Below are 15,687 nucleotides of genomic sequence, written 5' to 3'. Positions count from 1 at the left end.
ACTGCTTTGTTTATAATAGGCCTACTAGTGGCTGTTTTGCTTACATAAAGCGAACAACGTTACAGGCTTCTGCTACATTTTCCTTTAACAATGTAAAAGATCAAAAGGGCCTTCCGTATAATAGGCTAACCCTACTGTTTTTGCTTTGGAAGGCATTTCTGCCAGGTTTTAGCAAATAGCATTATCTGCATATTTTACATATTTGCAAAAGTAGGCCTACTATTCATTGAAACAGTATAAGTGCCAGTTTACTTATGTTTTGTATGTTATGAGTAAGAAGTACATGTTGCCTATGACAAGGTTATGTTTATTTTAACATTCAGTAAAGCCTTTGATTGATTTACATCATATTTTATGCTGCATTATTTCTTTATATTACATTTCTCAAATTGATAAAAACATATTGGGGAAACCAGCAAGTTAGCCCATGGCATGCAATTCCACTGTGCATTTCTGAATAATGAAACAGAGCAAACAGAGCAAAACACCAGGCCTGAACCCCCACATATCAAGTACATAGGGTAAAAACACCCAGTGGGGAGAAAGCCCTCAAACAGTGGCACGAAAAACTCCCCAATGGGAAGAAATCTCGAGAGGAACCCGGCTATGGAGGGGACAGCCCATCCTCCACTGGCCAGCCTGGTGTAAAGTAGCAGTAGAATGGATGTAGCAGAAATGCTACAAGGGATTAATGTTGCAAAAGTACTCCAAATTCAAAGACGAACTTGAAAGTAAATGAAAGCAATAAATTACTGTACTAAGCGTTTCCTATTAAGAGGAAATGATGCATAGCATATGTCGACGGACGTCAGGATCGAGCTGTGAACGACCACTCCGCTGTACAAGCTACCGCAAATTTCAAATTTGAAAAACAATAGTTGTGAAACATAATTAAATTGATTTTTCAAAGATTTGTAAGAAATGTCTGTCTGCCTACCTGGGAACAGCCTTCTTGAAGAATGTCCATGTATATATTGAACAACCTTGCAGTGAAATCATCCACTTTGATGGTGCTGACGAAACGAAATAACTATAAATTGAACATCATATTTCTCCACTGTGACATAATTAATATCAGCTTCCCTTATTCCTGTACTCAGTATAAAGAAGCGTTTCAAATCAGCTACAGGTTTCTGACTGCTGCTTTTGCCTATGCAGGGCATATAACTAAATCCAGGGCCCACTACCAATCATAACCTTATTGTGACTCAAGAGTGGGGTCACCTTTAGTAGCATATTCTCATAAACTCACACAACCATTAGGATTAGCAGAAAAATTTAAGAAATTAGCACCTTATTTACATGAAGAGACCACATTCCTTCCATACAACAGCAAGCACGCAAGACTGAATTTTGATGTTACCTGGCCAGGGCCTCTTGGAGGAATTTGGAATCCTGGCTGATCTTGTCCACCAGCCGGTTGAAATGTGTCTGCACTGCAATCCCCTGGTTGAAGAGCACTTTTGGTAATGGGGAAGGAAAGAGCGTGATTGGGGCATAGCTCACCACCTGCAATCAGAACAGAAGATACAGTGCCCTCCAATGGTAAGGTAAAGGTAGAGAGAAATTGATTACTTTTGATATATATACATATATATATATATATACATACATACCTAAGGCATTTGGAATTGAGATCAAAAGATGAATGAGACAAAAGTACAGGGAATTGGGTTTACATGCATATGTTATACTGTTCTACAGAAACAGCGATTTGTGTGTTGTTCCCCCCTTTTCAGCGATGCATAAGTAGCCTAATTTCACGGATATACTTGAAAGTAAACAAAAGCAATAAAGTCTGATATTTGGTTACGTAGCCCTTAAATGCAATATATGCATCAACTCTATGACCTACTGACATCACCAAATGTTTGAAATCTTCTTTGTAAATGCCTTTCCAGGCCTTCACTGCAGCCGCTTTCAGTTGATCTTTGTTTTAGGGTGTTCTGTCTTCAGTGTCCTCTTCAACAAGTGAAATGCTTTCTCAAATGGATGTAAATCATTATATATATATATATATATATATATATATATATGTGTGTGTGTGTGTGTGTGTGTGTATATACAGTACTGTGCAAAAGGCACCTGTAAAAAAAATGCTGTACAGCTAAGATGCTTTCAAAAATAATGAAATGAACGGTTATAAATATAAAAAAAATTATATAAAGAGCAGTAAATAGTTAAAAATGAAAAAAATCAATGTTTGGTGTGACCACCCTTCGCCTTTAAAACTACATCAATTCTCTTAGGTACACTGTCCGGCAGTTTTATAATAAAATCGGCTGGTAGGTTGTTCCAAGCATTTTGGAGAACTTGCCAGTTTTTCTGCAGATTTTGGCTGTTTCGCTTGCTTCTGGCTGTCCAGGTAATCCAAAAGACCCTTGATCAAATTTTTATCTGAAAAGTAGTCTATTACTTAAAATATTACTTTATTTAACAAAATACAAAAATGTGTCTGTAAAATGTCATTTTTTGGAAAATTCATGTTTGGAAATCTCAAATTTGCTCTTTTCTACTGACACACTAATGCAGAAAACAATGAAAGAAAACTCAAACATCTAAGCATTGGAATGTCAAGGCAAAGCCAAAGTACGACAACTCAGCATACGGAGGGACATACATAATCAAGACTTGAAAGGATTGTTTACTGAGGTTTTTCAGGCTGACAACTTTATGAAATTTTGTAGCAATAAAGATGTCAATGTAAAATATGTCAATGTCATTCTTGTGAACATTTTAACCCCCAATTCTAGCACTGCTTGAAGCATTACATTTTTGTGTTCCATGTTTGCCGTTTAAAATTCTGGCAGAATTACTGGCATATGGCAGCTGACAAAGATTGGCAGGAATTAATCATTTGGTTAAGGATTGGAAGGAAATGACCCAAGCTTACATTGCAATTACAGAAAAGTAAGGGCCAGTTATAAATTAAGTTCATTTTGACCCATTTGTTTATTTCTTCATACTCATGTGTCCTGTCAACAGTGTATTTAAAATATGGCAAATGCACTGTTTTTAACAAGTTCACCTTCATACTTACAATTGGTCATAAACAACTAACACACTAAATATGGAAAGCATCCACCCTAGCATTTGGCTTTAGGGAATTCTCCTTACCTATAGCCAAAATACATTTCTTTATAGGCCTCATTTCCTCCCCTTCTTCTACACCCATTTTATATTTTAATACTGATTTTTTTGGGGGGTGACTCAATTCCAATGACAAAAAGAAAAGTCTGAGTAAGCCAACTGTTCTATCCTACCTCCTGTCTGGCATCTGTTCCTTCCCCATTCCACCCACCCAGACTGCTGTCACGTAGAGACACACCCAAAGTGTTTTGTCAATAGCAGCCAAGGCTCATGAGCTTGAAATGAAGTAGCTGAAATCTTACTGTTAAAACACATCAGTGCCATCAACAAAAGGCTGTTTATTTTTGAAGAAACAACTGGCATGCAACATTGATTTCAGGTCTGCTTTTCTTTCATATATGCATCATGCATTTTAGTTTTTTGTGTGGTACAAAAATATGGCAAACAAACAATGAAAACTGGGAAAGGTGAACAACTGCTAAAAGTAACCAGGCCATCGCAAAGCGTGGCATATGCCCCCGACCGTATGTTGTGAACCACATGGAGGTACCCCCCCCCCCCCGCCCCGCCGCTGTATGACACGACCTCCTTCCCCTCCGCTCCCCTTCCCCTAAAATCAAAGAGCCACACAATGATTGAAGTATTAAGTAATATGTTTTTATTGTTAATATACTAAAATGTAACAGCAGAACAGTAGAAGAGAAAATAAGTTTAATATTAATCACCAATTGAAACCAGCCTTCGTATGGTCAAGTCCAATTCACCAGCAAAAAATCTCCCTGATCGACAAAGGTGTTTTCTTTTAAATGAACAGACGTCCAATTCAAAATGGCAGCCATGGCGGAATGAGCAGAAACCAAATTGTTGACGGACAATGGATGGACGACGAACAACGGATGGGGCCTCGACATAATGCCCCCCCTGCCTACGGAGGCCGGGGGCATAAAAACAAAGTTAAAGGAGGTGTGATTTCACGCATGGAAATCGCATTCAGACCACATCCTGAGGGATGTCTGCATCGACTACTTTTTTGCCGCACAGGTACAGAAGGTCATTTCTGAACACCACTGACCAGGTCACACAAGTGAGCACCATGAGAGAATGATCAAGACCTCAAAGCCAGGAGATGAGGAAAAAAATGCAAAAATCCACACACACACACATACACACAAACACCACCTTATGATCACAGCAAAACAAAATGTAAACCAAACCTTAGCCCAAACCAATTAAGTCATTCTTCTCTCAAGGTGCACACTTAATTTGCACAGCAGCTCAAAGGAATGGTTACTTATCCATTACCTCAAGAGTTTAAAATCAAATCTAGAAAAGAACCATCACCTTTTTAGTAGCCTACATTCTGAAGTCCAGATTCTTGCCAGCTTGGATGCCCAAAGCTTGCTATGAAGGTGAGAGTTAAATGTAATTCAGAAAAATAGCAATATACTTTTTTTTTTAAAACAATTTTTTACATAAGCCTTTATAAAGTACACCTGAGTATGTGTTTAAAACCAAGACAAAGAAAAATAAATATACATTCAAGAAATAAGATGTAAACATGATATATAATACTCTATGAAATGACTACAATAAAAGCCATGCAACACTGTCGTTCCAGAGGTACTATGTGGATCTAAAGAATTTCTCTCCAAGTGTTCTACTTCAGACAGATTAGCAGACATTAAGAGAACCAAGAGAGCAATTTCACATTTGGGAGCGTTTGGACGTAGACATTCTCTCTCCATATTGCTTTGATAAGAGCAATGACAGATTGAGCACCTGAGATATTTCTCCTGATCCACAAGATGTTGATCAACCCTGCAATTCTGAATCCACGACAGCATGAATAATGGTAACGTGCTACACACTGCAAAGTGTGCAGGCTACTTTAAAATCAAAATTAAATAGAATAACTAATTAAAGATATAAAAATAAAGCAATAAGATGTTCAAGAACAGTTCAGTAATCAATACCGAAAAGACAGAGAAAACGATACAGACTGCTGTTCCATCATACAAACTCTGCGGAAATTTACTGCATCCTGTTAACTCTTCTGTTGTACCTACTGAAAAATGTTCTTTTTTCTTTAAAATCTTCCATTTAGTTGAAGAACACCCTTTTGCCTCTCAACCCAACCCTCTCCTACCTAGAAGTTTAGTTTTGTCTTTACAGTCGAGCTAGAAGTGCAGGAACCAGACCTCACACGACTACCTTCATCCTCTTCCTCATCATCTTGATTGGTCCAGCTCGGCTTCAGAGGGGTCAGTTCAGGGGCAATCACATCTCCATCCTAAATGAGTGAAAAAATATCAGAGAGGGATGCAACTATCCTACTGTATTAAATTAAATGACTGCTATGCGATTCACATCCCTAATGCAAACATTTTTCCATCACTGCCTCATCAAGCATCTACCAATAATGTATGTTGCCCAATTAAGACTGCTTCAAAAATTAACTGATCTTCAAAGAGTTCACATAGATGCATTCATCGGTTTGCACACAGATACTACAAGTGAAACAGGTAAGGCTCCCAATAATTTCATTCACCAAAGGGACTGGATTTCAAGCACAGGCCATTCATAAGACTGATGTCACATCTTCAAGAGAACGAACAAGGCCAGCCTACTCAGCCACTGGTTAAAGCTGTACAGTTGCCTGATCTGAAACTAGCACATCGACAATTCCAGCTTGTATAAGAAACTAAAAAACAGCCCCTCCCACCAAAGGAATACATACCATAATCTTGGACTCAGGCCTATTATTTTCCAATGACAGTCCATGGGCAAGGCACCATACTGGTGGGACAAAGGGCTGCGCCAAAGGGGATGTTTACCTGTGGCTTGCTGAAATCTTCGTTGAAACACCACTGCACAAAGTGCTTCCGGGCTGCCTCCAAGCTCTTCTCATCAGTCCTCTTGCAGTAGACCCGGATCATCTGTTCGGCAAACTTCTCCGGCAGGAGCTGGGACACCTGTGGGGAAGGCAGTCCGCTGCCAGGCATTAGTTAACACACAAATGGTGGATGACAAGTGGTTCAAGAAAAATGAGATTTATATTCACAGTACCTAAATCAGCTTATGAAGTGAAGAGAGCAAAACAAAATAGCTTCAATTCAACAAATCATGTGCAGTTGAAGCAATTTGTTTCAACTGCTAAAAGTCTACACTGCCCAAGGAAAACCTTAACTGCACATGATCTGTTTTTAAAACAGGAATTATAGCAGAGGCCCAAAAAACAGCCTACCTGGTTTTTGCGGATCTTAATGGCTATTGTGGGGTCATTCTTGCAGTAAAAATACACACTATTGATCGGGTTCTTCTCTTTCATCCCGTAGTCCATGGTAATAATCTATGTGAGTAAAAAAATAGCAGAACAATAGGGCACAAGCATAAAGCATATTCCACAGAATTTGGTCTGTGAGTTTCACACAACCTATTTTGGAGCCGCACATTCCTTTCTTACACCACTAGGTGTCTCTAGCCTCCAGAGTGAAAATATGTGTGTGTTTAGCAAGAAACTGATTATTATACCAAGGCTGGCTCTAGCTGCAATGTGAACAAATGATATTAAAAATAAATAATAATAATAAAAACCTGAAGATGGATAATCAAATAGCTCTGTATAAGACTTAAACTGACAATAACACTGCAAAGAACAAAGACCAACAATAGGTGAAAATCTGGAGGAAAATTGAAGGAATTTAAATTTAAGGGACTATATTAATTTGTTGATCTAGGTTTCAAAAACCCTAAGTACTGCATCAATCCTGTTCTGACACTGGAGAATTAGAATTTTGCTCCAATGTCAAAAAGAATAGAAAGCACCTGGCATGCCTCCTATTCATGTTGATGTGGTAGCAAAAGTATAACAATACACTTTTTCACAACATTCCTTAATGCTGTAATTGTTTTCAGTTACATTGGTATTGTTGAATACCCTGCCATCTAAAGACCACCTGGGTCAGCCTGGGTTTTTTGAGTTCTCTTGTGTCAAGCCATTTCATCACAATTTCATATTAGCCTCTTGAGCACCTTTAGATTTTTTCCACAGTAATATTTAGAATGTAAAAACTGGCAAGTTTTCACGATTATTCAAAACCGAACACTTCACGTGCATCAGACCCTAGACCTTGAAAAACAAAGTAATGTGGATTAAGATGCAAGCGGATGCAAATAAATAGACAAGCCAAACAGGTCTCATTGAAGAGCCAGAGTAAACATTGGAATTGTCTTTCCTCACTGAAGTTTGCCAAGGGGTTCAGAAAATGTCATGAATTTGGCTTGTGTTCTGTTGGAACTGTAAGTAACGTTACTGGCAGTATGAAGCCGGCAACAATAAGGACTTTTGTAACTTTTCAAAGTTCCAACGATAAAATCACAATTACGTGATTAATGGAATTAAGCTAAAATCAAATCTTCCTTCTTACTGTTGCTCATTTCATTGTACTAACATGACCTCTAGCTATCCAGCTAGCTACGTTAGAGTAAATTAGTTGGCGTGAGTGGGTGGGGTTGAAGATGGAAGAGGAGACTTTCTTGCTTGTAAACACAGGCTAAGAAACCCGCCATAATACGCTGTTAATGAGACATTCGACTCACACTGATGATAAAATCTTCAGCCTGAAGAGTCACTTCCGTGCCGCCGGCAGGCGTGGCTTCCGCAACGCTGACTGCCATTTCAAGCAGCTTATCCTGAAGAACAACGGACAAAACGCCGCCCCAGTCAGAGTGTTGAAAAATCTCCAACATGACACTGACACAAAGTAGACAGTGGTATAAAGGCACAGATTTGGCTAGAAACTCTCTACTTTCACAACAGTCTGATCCATGCCATCTCACCTGCGTGACCAGCACAGGTGTCTTGGGCTGGGTCTGGCCCACGTATTTGTAGAGCTGGCGACGATTGATGTTCTGCAGGATGGCGCGAGCCTCTGCCAGCTCTGGAGATGAGGAGTACAGGATCTGCAGGAAGATGTGGTCTGAAAAGGGAATGGGGGGAGGAGGAGGGGGTGGGGAATTACATTATACCTTTAATCATAAGCCTCTGAGGCAGTCTTACCCAATTGTTATCACCTGCATGTGACTCATCCCATACCTGAACTCAAGCCTGAGCATGCTCAAAAGCTCCACAACAATTAACTATCCATTTTGGGTGGCATAAAATCAGAGACTTCCATCACTAGGACACAGATATGAGAAATGCCTTACCGGTGAGTTTGGTGTAGGCCTCCATATCATCTATAGCAGTGGAGATGCTGAACTTATTGTCATTGGAGCCAGTAATCTGGATGTGCTTGTCAGCCTTCACAAAAGCCTCTGTTATCCTGAAGACAAGAAGAGGCTGTCACTGTCAGCAAAATGATACCCAAATTCATGTTTCACTCCTAATTTGTGTTAATGACACAGTTCATTACCAATTCGTTGATCAATATGTGTCACACAGTTACTGCCACACATTCATGGAAAAAGCATTTCTGCTTTACCGAACTTTACATTCACATCATTATGGCAAACAATCCTACACAGGACCGGATGTGGTTTCCAGTGAGAGTTGGAGTCCATTGGAAAAAAGAGTGGAAGCGCTCACATTGTTTCAATGATGTTTCCCACTTTGTGCTGGTAGGCGTGGCGATGAAGGCAGTTGCGCGTGTGAAACAAGTCATACAAGTTCCCCACTTCCTGAAACCAACGGAAAATGCAAAGTACTTACGAAAGCCGTACGATTACACGTCACAATGCCAAATCAACAATTTAACACTATTTATCCGCACTGACCTCAGAAAGCAACTGTGTAAACTGAATTCATTAAAACGATTAACATCAGCAACAGGGATGTTTTGTGCAACTATGATCCGTGTGATACATGGCAAAGACTCATCTGATTCTAAAATATAAAGTTAAGTAAATGAGGCCCCATTTCACAATGCTGTGTGCATGGCTCAGGCCTCTGCTCGGCGACACCAGTACCTTGTCTCTAGTGCAGATGTGCTTCTTTCCGTTCACCTCGCACACGCGCGCAAACTTCAGGAAGCGTCGATGGTCAAAGTTATTTCGGATGCCCAGGTGGTAGCAGTCTCTAATGACAGAGAGATGTGGCCAAGCAAAATTCATTTATAAAGATGACAGTTCTTAAAACGGGATATTGGTAAAAATCTGTAAATGGCAAAGAACAGATTTTAAAAATAATTAAGCGAGTACTAAAGTGGTCATAAGTTGATTATTCTGAAGTGGACAGAGCCATAGCTTATACTTTATGGGTCAATGTCAGATATATAACCCAAAATCCACTAATTAAACTTCAATAAAAATGAATCCAAATTAGGCATGAACAACAATACCAGGGTGGTATCGGTAGGAACTAATAACAGCTGAAAACTCATGTAGATTATAGCCGACATGATGGCCTGATGAGATGGTAACACACATGTGCCAGAGAGCTGATGCACTTGATACACCGTTGATGCTGCAAATTATGTGAAAATGTGATGCTCAAAAAGTAGCATAATTATTGTAATTTGAAACTCACAAGCAACACAAGGCTCAAGCTCTCAGCATAAAGTGTGCAAATTGAGATATTTTTTTATAAAGGTAGAATTTTATATTCGTCCACATCTGTGCTCTTCAACATCATGCATGCATGCATGTGTAACTTGGTTGCAGTTTGCATTTTTTGTGATACAATAAAACTGGGAAGCATGGGGTATCAGGTACTGACATCAGACAATAAAGCCAGTTTTTTTCGCCATTTCTCTCCCATTTTCTCCCCAATTTAGTCGTTATACCAATTCCCTGTGTGTATCACACAGTCCTGGTCGATGCGCTATCCTCTGTCAGTCTGGGGAGGGTGTACACTACCACATGCCTCCTTCGATACAGGTGGAGCCGCCAGCCGCTTCTTTTCACCTGACAGCGAGGAGTTTCTGAGAGAGGAACGTCTGACCAAGCCGGAAGTACCGCTGCCGGGGATTGAACCCGGGTATCTGCGGTGGTAGGCGAGTGCTTATACCTCTACACTACCCAGACGGCCCCAAATACCAGCTATTGGCCCCAGAATTTCCATAACGTGCCTCTCCAACGCAAATCACTCACCTGGCAAAATAATCCCATTTGTCCACATCAATTCCAGTTCTTTTGTTTGCCACAATCTCGTACAAGAAGGATTTCGCTTCTGGTCTTCCTTGATACGGCCACTGCAGAAATGAGAACGAAAAACATTTGCTATGTAAAACCTTAAAGAAGAAGAGAGGAGAGATGTGAGAGTAGAGGTATGGCTCATGTGTTTGGGTTGTTGTGGTGACGCACTGGTCTCTGCTCCTGGCTGAGTGGGACGGAGGTCTCCGGGGGCCCGGCTATCTGCTCCTTGATGAACAGCAGGTCCTCTGGCAGCTCCAGCCCGTGCTGCTTCATCACTGGCTCTAGATCGTTTACCTTGATCAGGTGATCGAACATCTCCACGGACGCAATTTCGTGCTGGAGCACGCACAGTAAGACAGTCAGACAGACAGACAGAATCAATAAGGCATAGGCACCAGCATAAACCAATATGCAATGTTTGGCCAGAGTTATGTTAAACCAAATATACAGGCTAGAAAAGAACATGACATAAAATTAATTACATAATTCTTTAACACATGCACACAGCCATGACATTTTTCTTGTTTTTTTCCAGTAGCGAAGAGGGACATGGCAGAACTAATCAAGCAGATGTTGAACAATACCTTCCATTTGTAACCAGGCCGTGTTTTTGGGATAAACATTCCATCAAACATATGGGAGAAAGGGCCATGTCCTGAACACAGAAAGATGGATGAAAAGAGGGGATAAGGAGTGTCATTGAAAATAAAAATATAGATAAAAATTTGGACAAATAAAACCCAAAGAATAATAAACTACAAATACCGCCTCGTGGTTGTATTCCCTCAAGGCATTCCTGAGATATCGCGTTCATGAGAATGGGACGGACGGAAAAACGGACGAACAGACGGTCAACCCGAAAACATAATGCCTTCGGCCATGGCTGTGCCGTCGCGGAGGCATAAAAATAAATGGCTCGACATTATCTTCCAACTTCAATAAGAAAAGAGATGCAAATAACCTGCAGACGGTGCAGGCTAATATGAGTGTAGTTCAGGTGTAGGACTTATGTTATTGTTGAGACTGTTCCCCTGTACTGGTGAGGAGAACTGACTAAACACCAACACCAGCCATTTGGGGTATGAGGAAGACATACTGATGATGAGACATTAAAACTCACCAAGGTCATGGCACAGTCCTGCAATCTGGACACACAGTATGTCCCTCTGACTAATGAGAAGATCAGGCTGGCGCTTGTTCAGAGACTGGACCAGCTGGCCAGCCAGGTAGCCCACCCTGTCAGAGACAACATTATTTACAGTACATTACTCATTTTCAAAAATACAATTGTAGAGGCATACCTGGGAATCAAATCTTTGGCTTACAACCCCATTTTCTGGATGATCACACACTGCTACTATGTGCTGTAAACTCTTGACTCACACTCACAAATCTCTTTACTGTGACACTATTATCAGCTACCAAATCACAACCTGTTTAGATTTTTAAAGCATAATTTTCAGCAGACTGTATTAAGTGAATCAAGCACAAAAATCAAATAATTTTAAAGAAAGATTTTTTAAAAAATTGCTTAAGCTTTGGTGAATAACCTTGCAAGACCAATGACACCCAAAATCATTTGGGAAATTCCCAAAGAGGACGTACCCAAGAGAGTGTTCAAAGCGGTTGTGACAGGCACCAGGAAAGACCAAGTAAGTGGCCCCCAGCTGCTTAATGTGACGCAGACGCTGGAACTGAGGTGTGTCAATAATGCTCACCAGCAAAGGGTGCAGTTCAATGTGGCCGTGAATAGGGTCATTGAAAACCTACAAGGGCAAGAAGGACTTTCATCAAAGCAGCAGAAAATGCTGAAGACCAATCCATATTGAGTTTAACTCGATATGGTTTATTGGCATGAAATGCATACAGTAAATATTGAGAAAGGGTAACACACAAGTAGTGCTGTAGGTCAAGTGTACATTTGAACCATTTTAAACATTATAAACGAACATCTCTCCTCTCTCTTATCTATTAAATGTCTGCTAATTGGCATAGAAAGTGCAAAAGCGTTACCTTCAAAATGTCAGCTGAGATCTGCCACAGTTTCCTCAAGCAATGAAGAATCTGTAGTCTTATCCCCAATGGGCTAAGGAAAGAATAAAAAGAAATAAAAATCTATCAAAACCACGGGAAAACACAAGCAAAGTAACCAAGCAGGGAACAGAAGTTAGGCTTTTTTCAGGCCTGTGTTTTTACCGCAACTCTTAAAACATCCCACCCCAATCCTCCTGGCATGTTCCAGCAGGCAGGCAGCAGTCTTGACTGTAAACCTACTTACCCTATGCCCATTTTTTCCAGATGCAATTCCGCAAGGTATGGCAATCCCACTCCTGTGATCTGTTCCGCTATGGAGGTAGAGCAAATCAGAACACAGTTAAATCTCTCCTGAGGCAGACAAGAGAGCTTTGATTGTCATAACCAGTAAATGTTCTATCGCCGTTACCCTTGGAAAACTTTCGACACCAGCAATGCCAGAAGCGCCATCCTAAAATTTCTTCTTACGTGAAGATTACCACGCTCGCAAGCGTAGAAATGTGTTTCCACGGCGGCATAATTATCTATATAGAGAAACATCGCTGTCCTATTTCAATGCATTTTCAATGATTTCTCAATAATAACATCTTTTCATTAACCCAAAAACATGGCTGAGGCTCACTTCAGAGAACTATCGATTGTCCCCAGAATTTCATGATAAAGTGGCGTTGGTATGTCTTTCGTGATATTGTATGACAGGCCTACTACTTGAATGACCTGTTTTAAGATGAACTTGGCAAGGAGTGCAACCGATGGATGCAGCGCTAGCTATGTGCTTTTAAACGGTCCGCGCTATGGTGCCATTATAACCAGGGTGAGCGATTGATAGACGAGTGTGTGTATTTTATCCAATCAACGCAGTGACAGCTTGTAGCCTTTTCCCCAAAAGATGGTACATTTTTACATGCTACATGCTTGCAGGTCAGGCACTCTTCACGGTAAGAAGACATATTTGGACTGCGTTTCCGGCATTGTTTGAGCTTAAAGTCCTGCACGGGCAATGGCGATAAATTTCTCTTGCAGTCACATCTGTCCAGAATGTAAACAATTCATGGGTTCGTCATATTAATAAACATTTTTAAGACGAGGTTAATTGTCCAACTCAGGTTTAATTAGAGTTGTCACTGCCCATAGACCGTATAAAAATAGTCACTGTCCCATAATCAAATGACATGAGAACAGCTTTTTGAAAACCTTTTTCGAACTTTTAAATGCATGTCGCAAATTTACCAGACAAATCGTGGTTTTCATTTTGTTCGTTTTTATTTTCTTATGCACTGCTCACTTTTGAGGAGCTAACTATGCATTTCCCCTATGATGAAGAAAACTGTACCTCGGAACTTGTCCTCCCATTGACCGAATCCCGCTCTTCGAAGGTAACTGCAAGTAGCTTCAACGTCCCATTTTCTGTAGTCAACGTTTCGCCAGACAACGTCCGACACCCGCTTCTCCGGGGTTCGAAAGTTGACAGCCCCATTTTCTTCTCTTGGACGTTTTCGATTTTCCATTTAGATTGTCGATTGCCAAGGGATGAATAATGTAACTAGCCAGTTCACATTCAGAACTATAACTTCGTCGGTGGTTACCTAATCTAAAGACTTTCCACCGGCTGTTCAACGAGCGCCCGTAATCTGCCTTCCTACTTGTGGCTACCCACAATGGAGGCTGTAATCTGGACGAACGCATGTACTTTCCGGGGCAAAAAGGAGTCACCGCCTGGCACTGGGAGCCAGCGGCGGCTTCCCTATTGGTTAATCGAACTGTCAATAGCCGGGTTTCCACCAAAATTACCCGGAACTTTCAGTCCCAGGAACTACTTTACCAGGAACTAAAAGGTTCCTTCAGCCAATGGTTGTCTGCGTTTCCACCGGGGTCTAAAGTCCCGCGAAGATTAGGCAAATTAGCCCACTGACGTATGAAAAAGCGACGTTGTCGTCGGTCCATCTGTCATATTTCTTCTTCTGTAACCCCATACTACCACCGAAGTAGCCTACATTATTTTCTAATAACCGGGACAGCCCGGAGGGGTTTATTCCACTTATATACAACGGGTTACCAACAATGACTATATATGGTTACTTTTGTATTTATTGATTTTTATCGATTTAATCACATGGAATTGAAATATTCTTCTGCAGCCGTTTGGGCATATTTTACCGTTGTCAAGCAAAACTGTCGTTGGTAGTTGAACTTGGACCGTTATGCAACAAATAGGATATAACAGACCAATAGTCACATTGTAACTGTTTTATATATCCTCTCAAACACATTCATTGTGTTTTTATGCGAACATTCGCTTTCATGTCTTGACATCCGAAGCGACAGAATGCATTCACATTTCCAATATAACTGGCAACAACAGAAGAAAACATGCACACGTTGTAAACAATTTGCTGTTTGATTACATTCTCATCGTCAATTCTATATAGGCTAATCGCAAAATGACAAGAATAGAACGAAAACTCGGATTTGCGTGAAAATTTAAATTAGTAGTGGTGCAGCCACCGTTTGTTTTCCTTCGAAGTTACTGCTAGCCGAGCAGCGAAGTGTGCCCTCCAGATGCGAACCATGCACCATAAATTAGTCCATAGTCTTCCTGGTCTTTTTGTGGAATTGAAGAATGGCAGAGTAAAATTACGGCAGTCTGAAAAAGCTAAAGGTACGATTACTAGAATTAACCTGTTATTTTACCATGACAAAAAGTGCGGAAGGTGATTTCCAGTTTGCTTTTACTATATCACCAATGTGAATTACGCAGAAATACCGCATACCTCACATAACTGTATCAAAGGTTTTGAGTCATTTACAACGGGCTAACAAAGAAAATCCGGAAGAAAATATTCAACAACCGAATTAATCCGTTTGAATGTTTTAGTACGTAATATGCTGTCCCAGCACGAATGCTTAGCATTTTATAAAACGAATACTAAAGCAAGAAAAGAACAGAAGAGCACACGTTATAATTCCAAGACGTTGGCAGGCTATAACCAAAAGTAGGCTACTGCGCCGCATAGCCTAATACAAGTTTGATTTTAAGTTATTATGAAAATAAATAGGTTTGTGCCTGCATATTTTTAAACATGGCGCCTGAAAATAGACACAAAAAAATTCTACGAGTAGCCTACTCGACCAATCAGAAATGTTCAGCGCTGCAAGCTCCACCCAAAAGGTTCCTGTACTTTCGGAAAGTACTACCCCCCGAGCAGGAACCTTTTGGGGGGTAAAACAAAGCCGGAACTAAATTTAGACCCTAGTTCCTGCGGTGGAAACGCACTGAGTTCCTCAAAAGGTTCCTAGTTCCGGGGTATAGTTCCTGCGGTGGAAACGCGGCTTATCTCAGTGTGCCGGTTCTATGGATTCTCCCTCTCTCCCCCCCACGTTCCTTCTGTTCCGTGTGTGCTGCAATCTAAGTCCCGAATGAAACACACC

The 15,687-nt window shown here is 40.7% G+C and overlaps 1 protein-coding gene across 4 annotated transcripts; it reads right to left on the bottom strand.

Moving 5' to 3' along the window:
- Positions 1-3,725: 3,725 nt before the first annotated feature.
- LOC135234212 (deoxynucleoside triphosphate triphosphohydrolase SAMHD1-like) lies at positions 3,726-13,973 on the bottom strand. Of its 4 annotated transcripts, none has more exons than XM_064298578.1 (16): positions 13,592-13,969; positions 12,503-12,569; positions 12,238-12,310; positions 11,830-11,990; positions 11,345-11,460; positions 10,809-10,879; positions 10,393-10,560; positions 10,180-10,280; positions 9,058-9,166; positions 8,678-8,769; positions 8,299-8,414; positions 7,930-8,069; positions 7,690-7,782; positions 6,335-6,439; positions 5,925-6,062; positions 3,726-5,380 (listed from the first exon to the last, which is right to left on the bottom strand). In XM_064298578.1, exons 1-16 carry the CDS (start codon positions 13,764-13,766, stop codon positions 5,237-5,239), a joined length of 1,869 nt encoding a protein of 622 aa, XP_064154648.1. In that variant the 5' UTR covers positions 13,767-13,969; the 3' UTR covers positions 3,726-5,236. The 4 variants fall into 4 exon arrangements, with proteins under 4 accessions (XP_064154648.1, XP_064154650.1, XP_064154652.1 ...); XM_064298580.1 differs by lacking the exon at positions 13,592-13,969 and adding an exon at positions 12,881-13,242; XM_064298582.1 differs by lacking the exon at positions 13,592-13,969 and adding an exon at positions 12,668-12,811.
- Between the last annotated feature and the right edge of the window lie 1,714 nt (positions 13,974-15,687).

This window comes from Anguilla rostrata, chromosome 11 (genome assembly GCF_018555375.3).
Source record: "Anguilla rostrata isolate EN2019 chromosome 11, ASM1855537v3, whole genome shotgun sequence".
NCBI lineage: Eukaryota > Metazoa > Chordata > Actinopteri > Anguilliformes > Anguillidae > Anguilla > Anguilla rostrata.
The sequence above is the reverse complement of the archived record's forward strand: the minus strand, read 5'-3'. Positions and strand labels throughout refer to the sequence as shown.

What these genes read in the sequence shown, in the direction of transcription:
- LOC135234212 (XM_064298578.1), bottom strand. Translation starts at nt 13,766, where the DNA reads ATGGAAAATCGAAAACGTCCAAGAGAAGAAAATGGGGCTGTCAACTTT. An exon ending in TCAGCCAGGAGCAGAGACCA is followed by an intron (nt 10,281 to 10,392) that starts GTGCGTCACCAC and finishes TCATTTCTGCAG; the next exon opens with TGGCCGTATCAAGGAAGACC. An exon ending in AAGATTTCAGCAAGCCACAG is followed by an intron (nt 5,381 to 5,924) that starts GTAAACATCCCC and finishes TCACTCATTTAG; the next exon opens with GATGGAGATGTGATTGCCCC.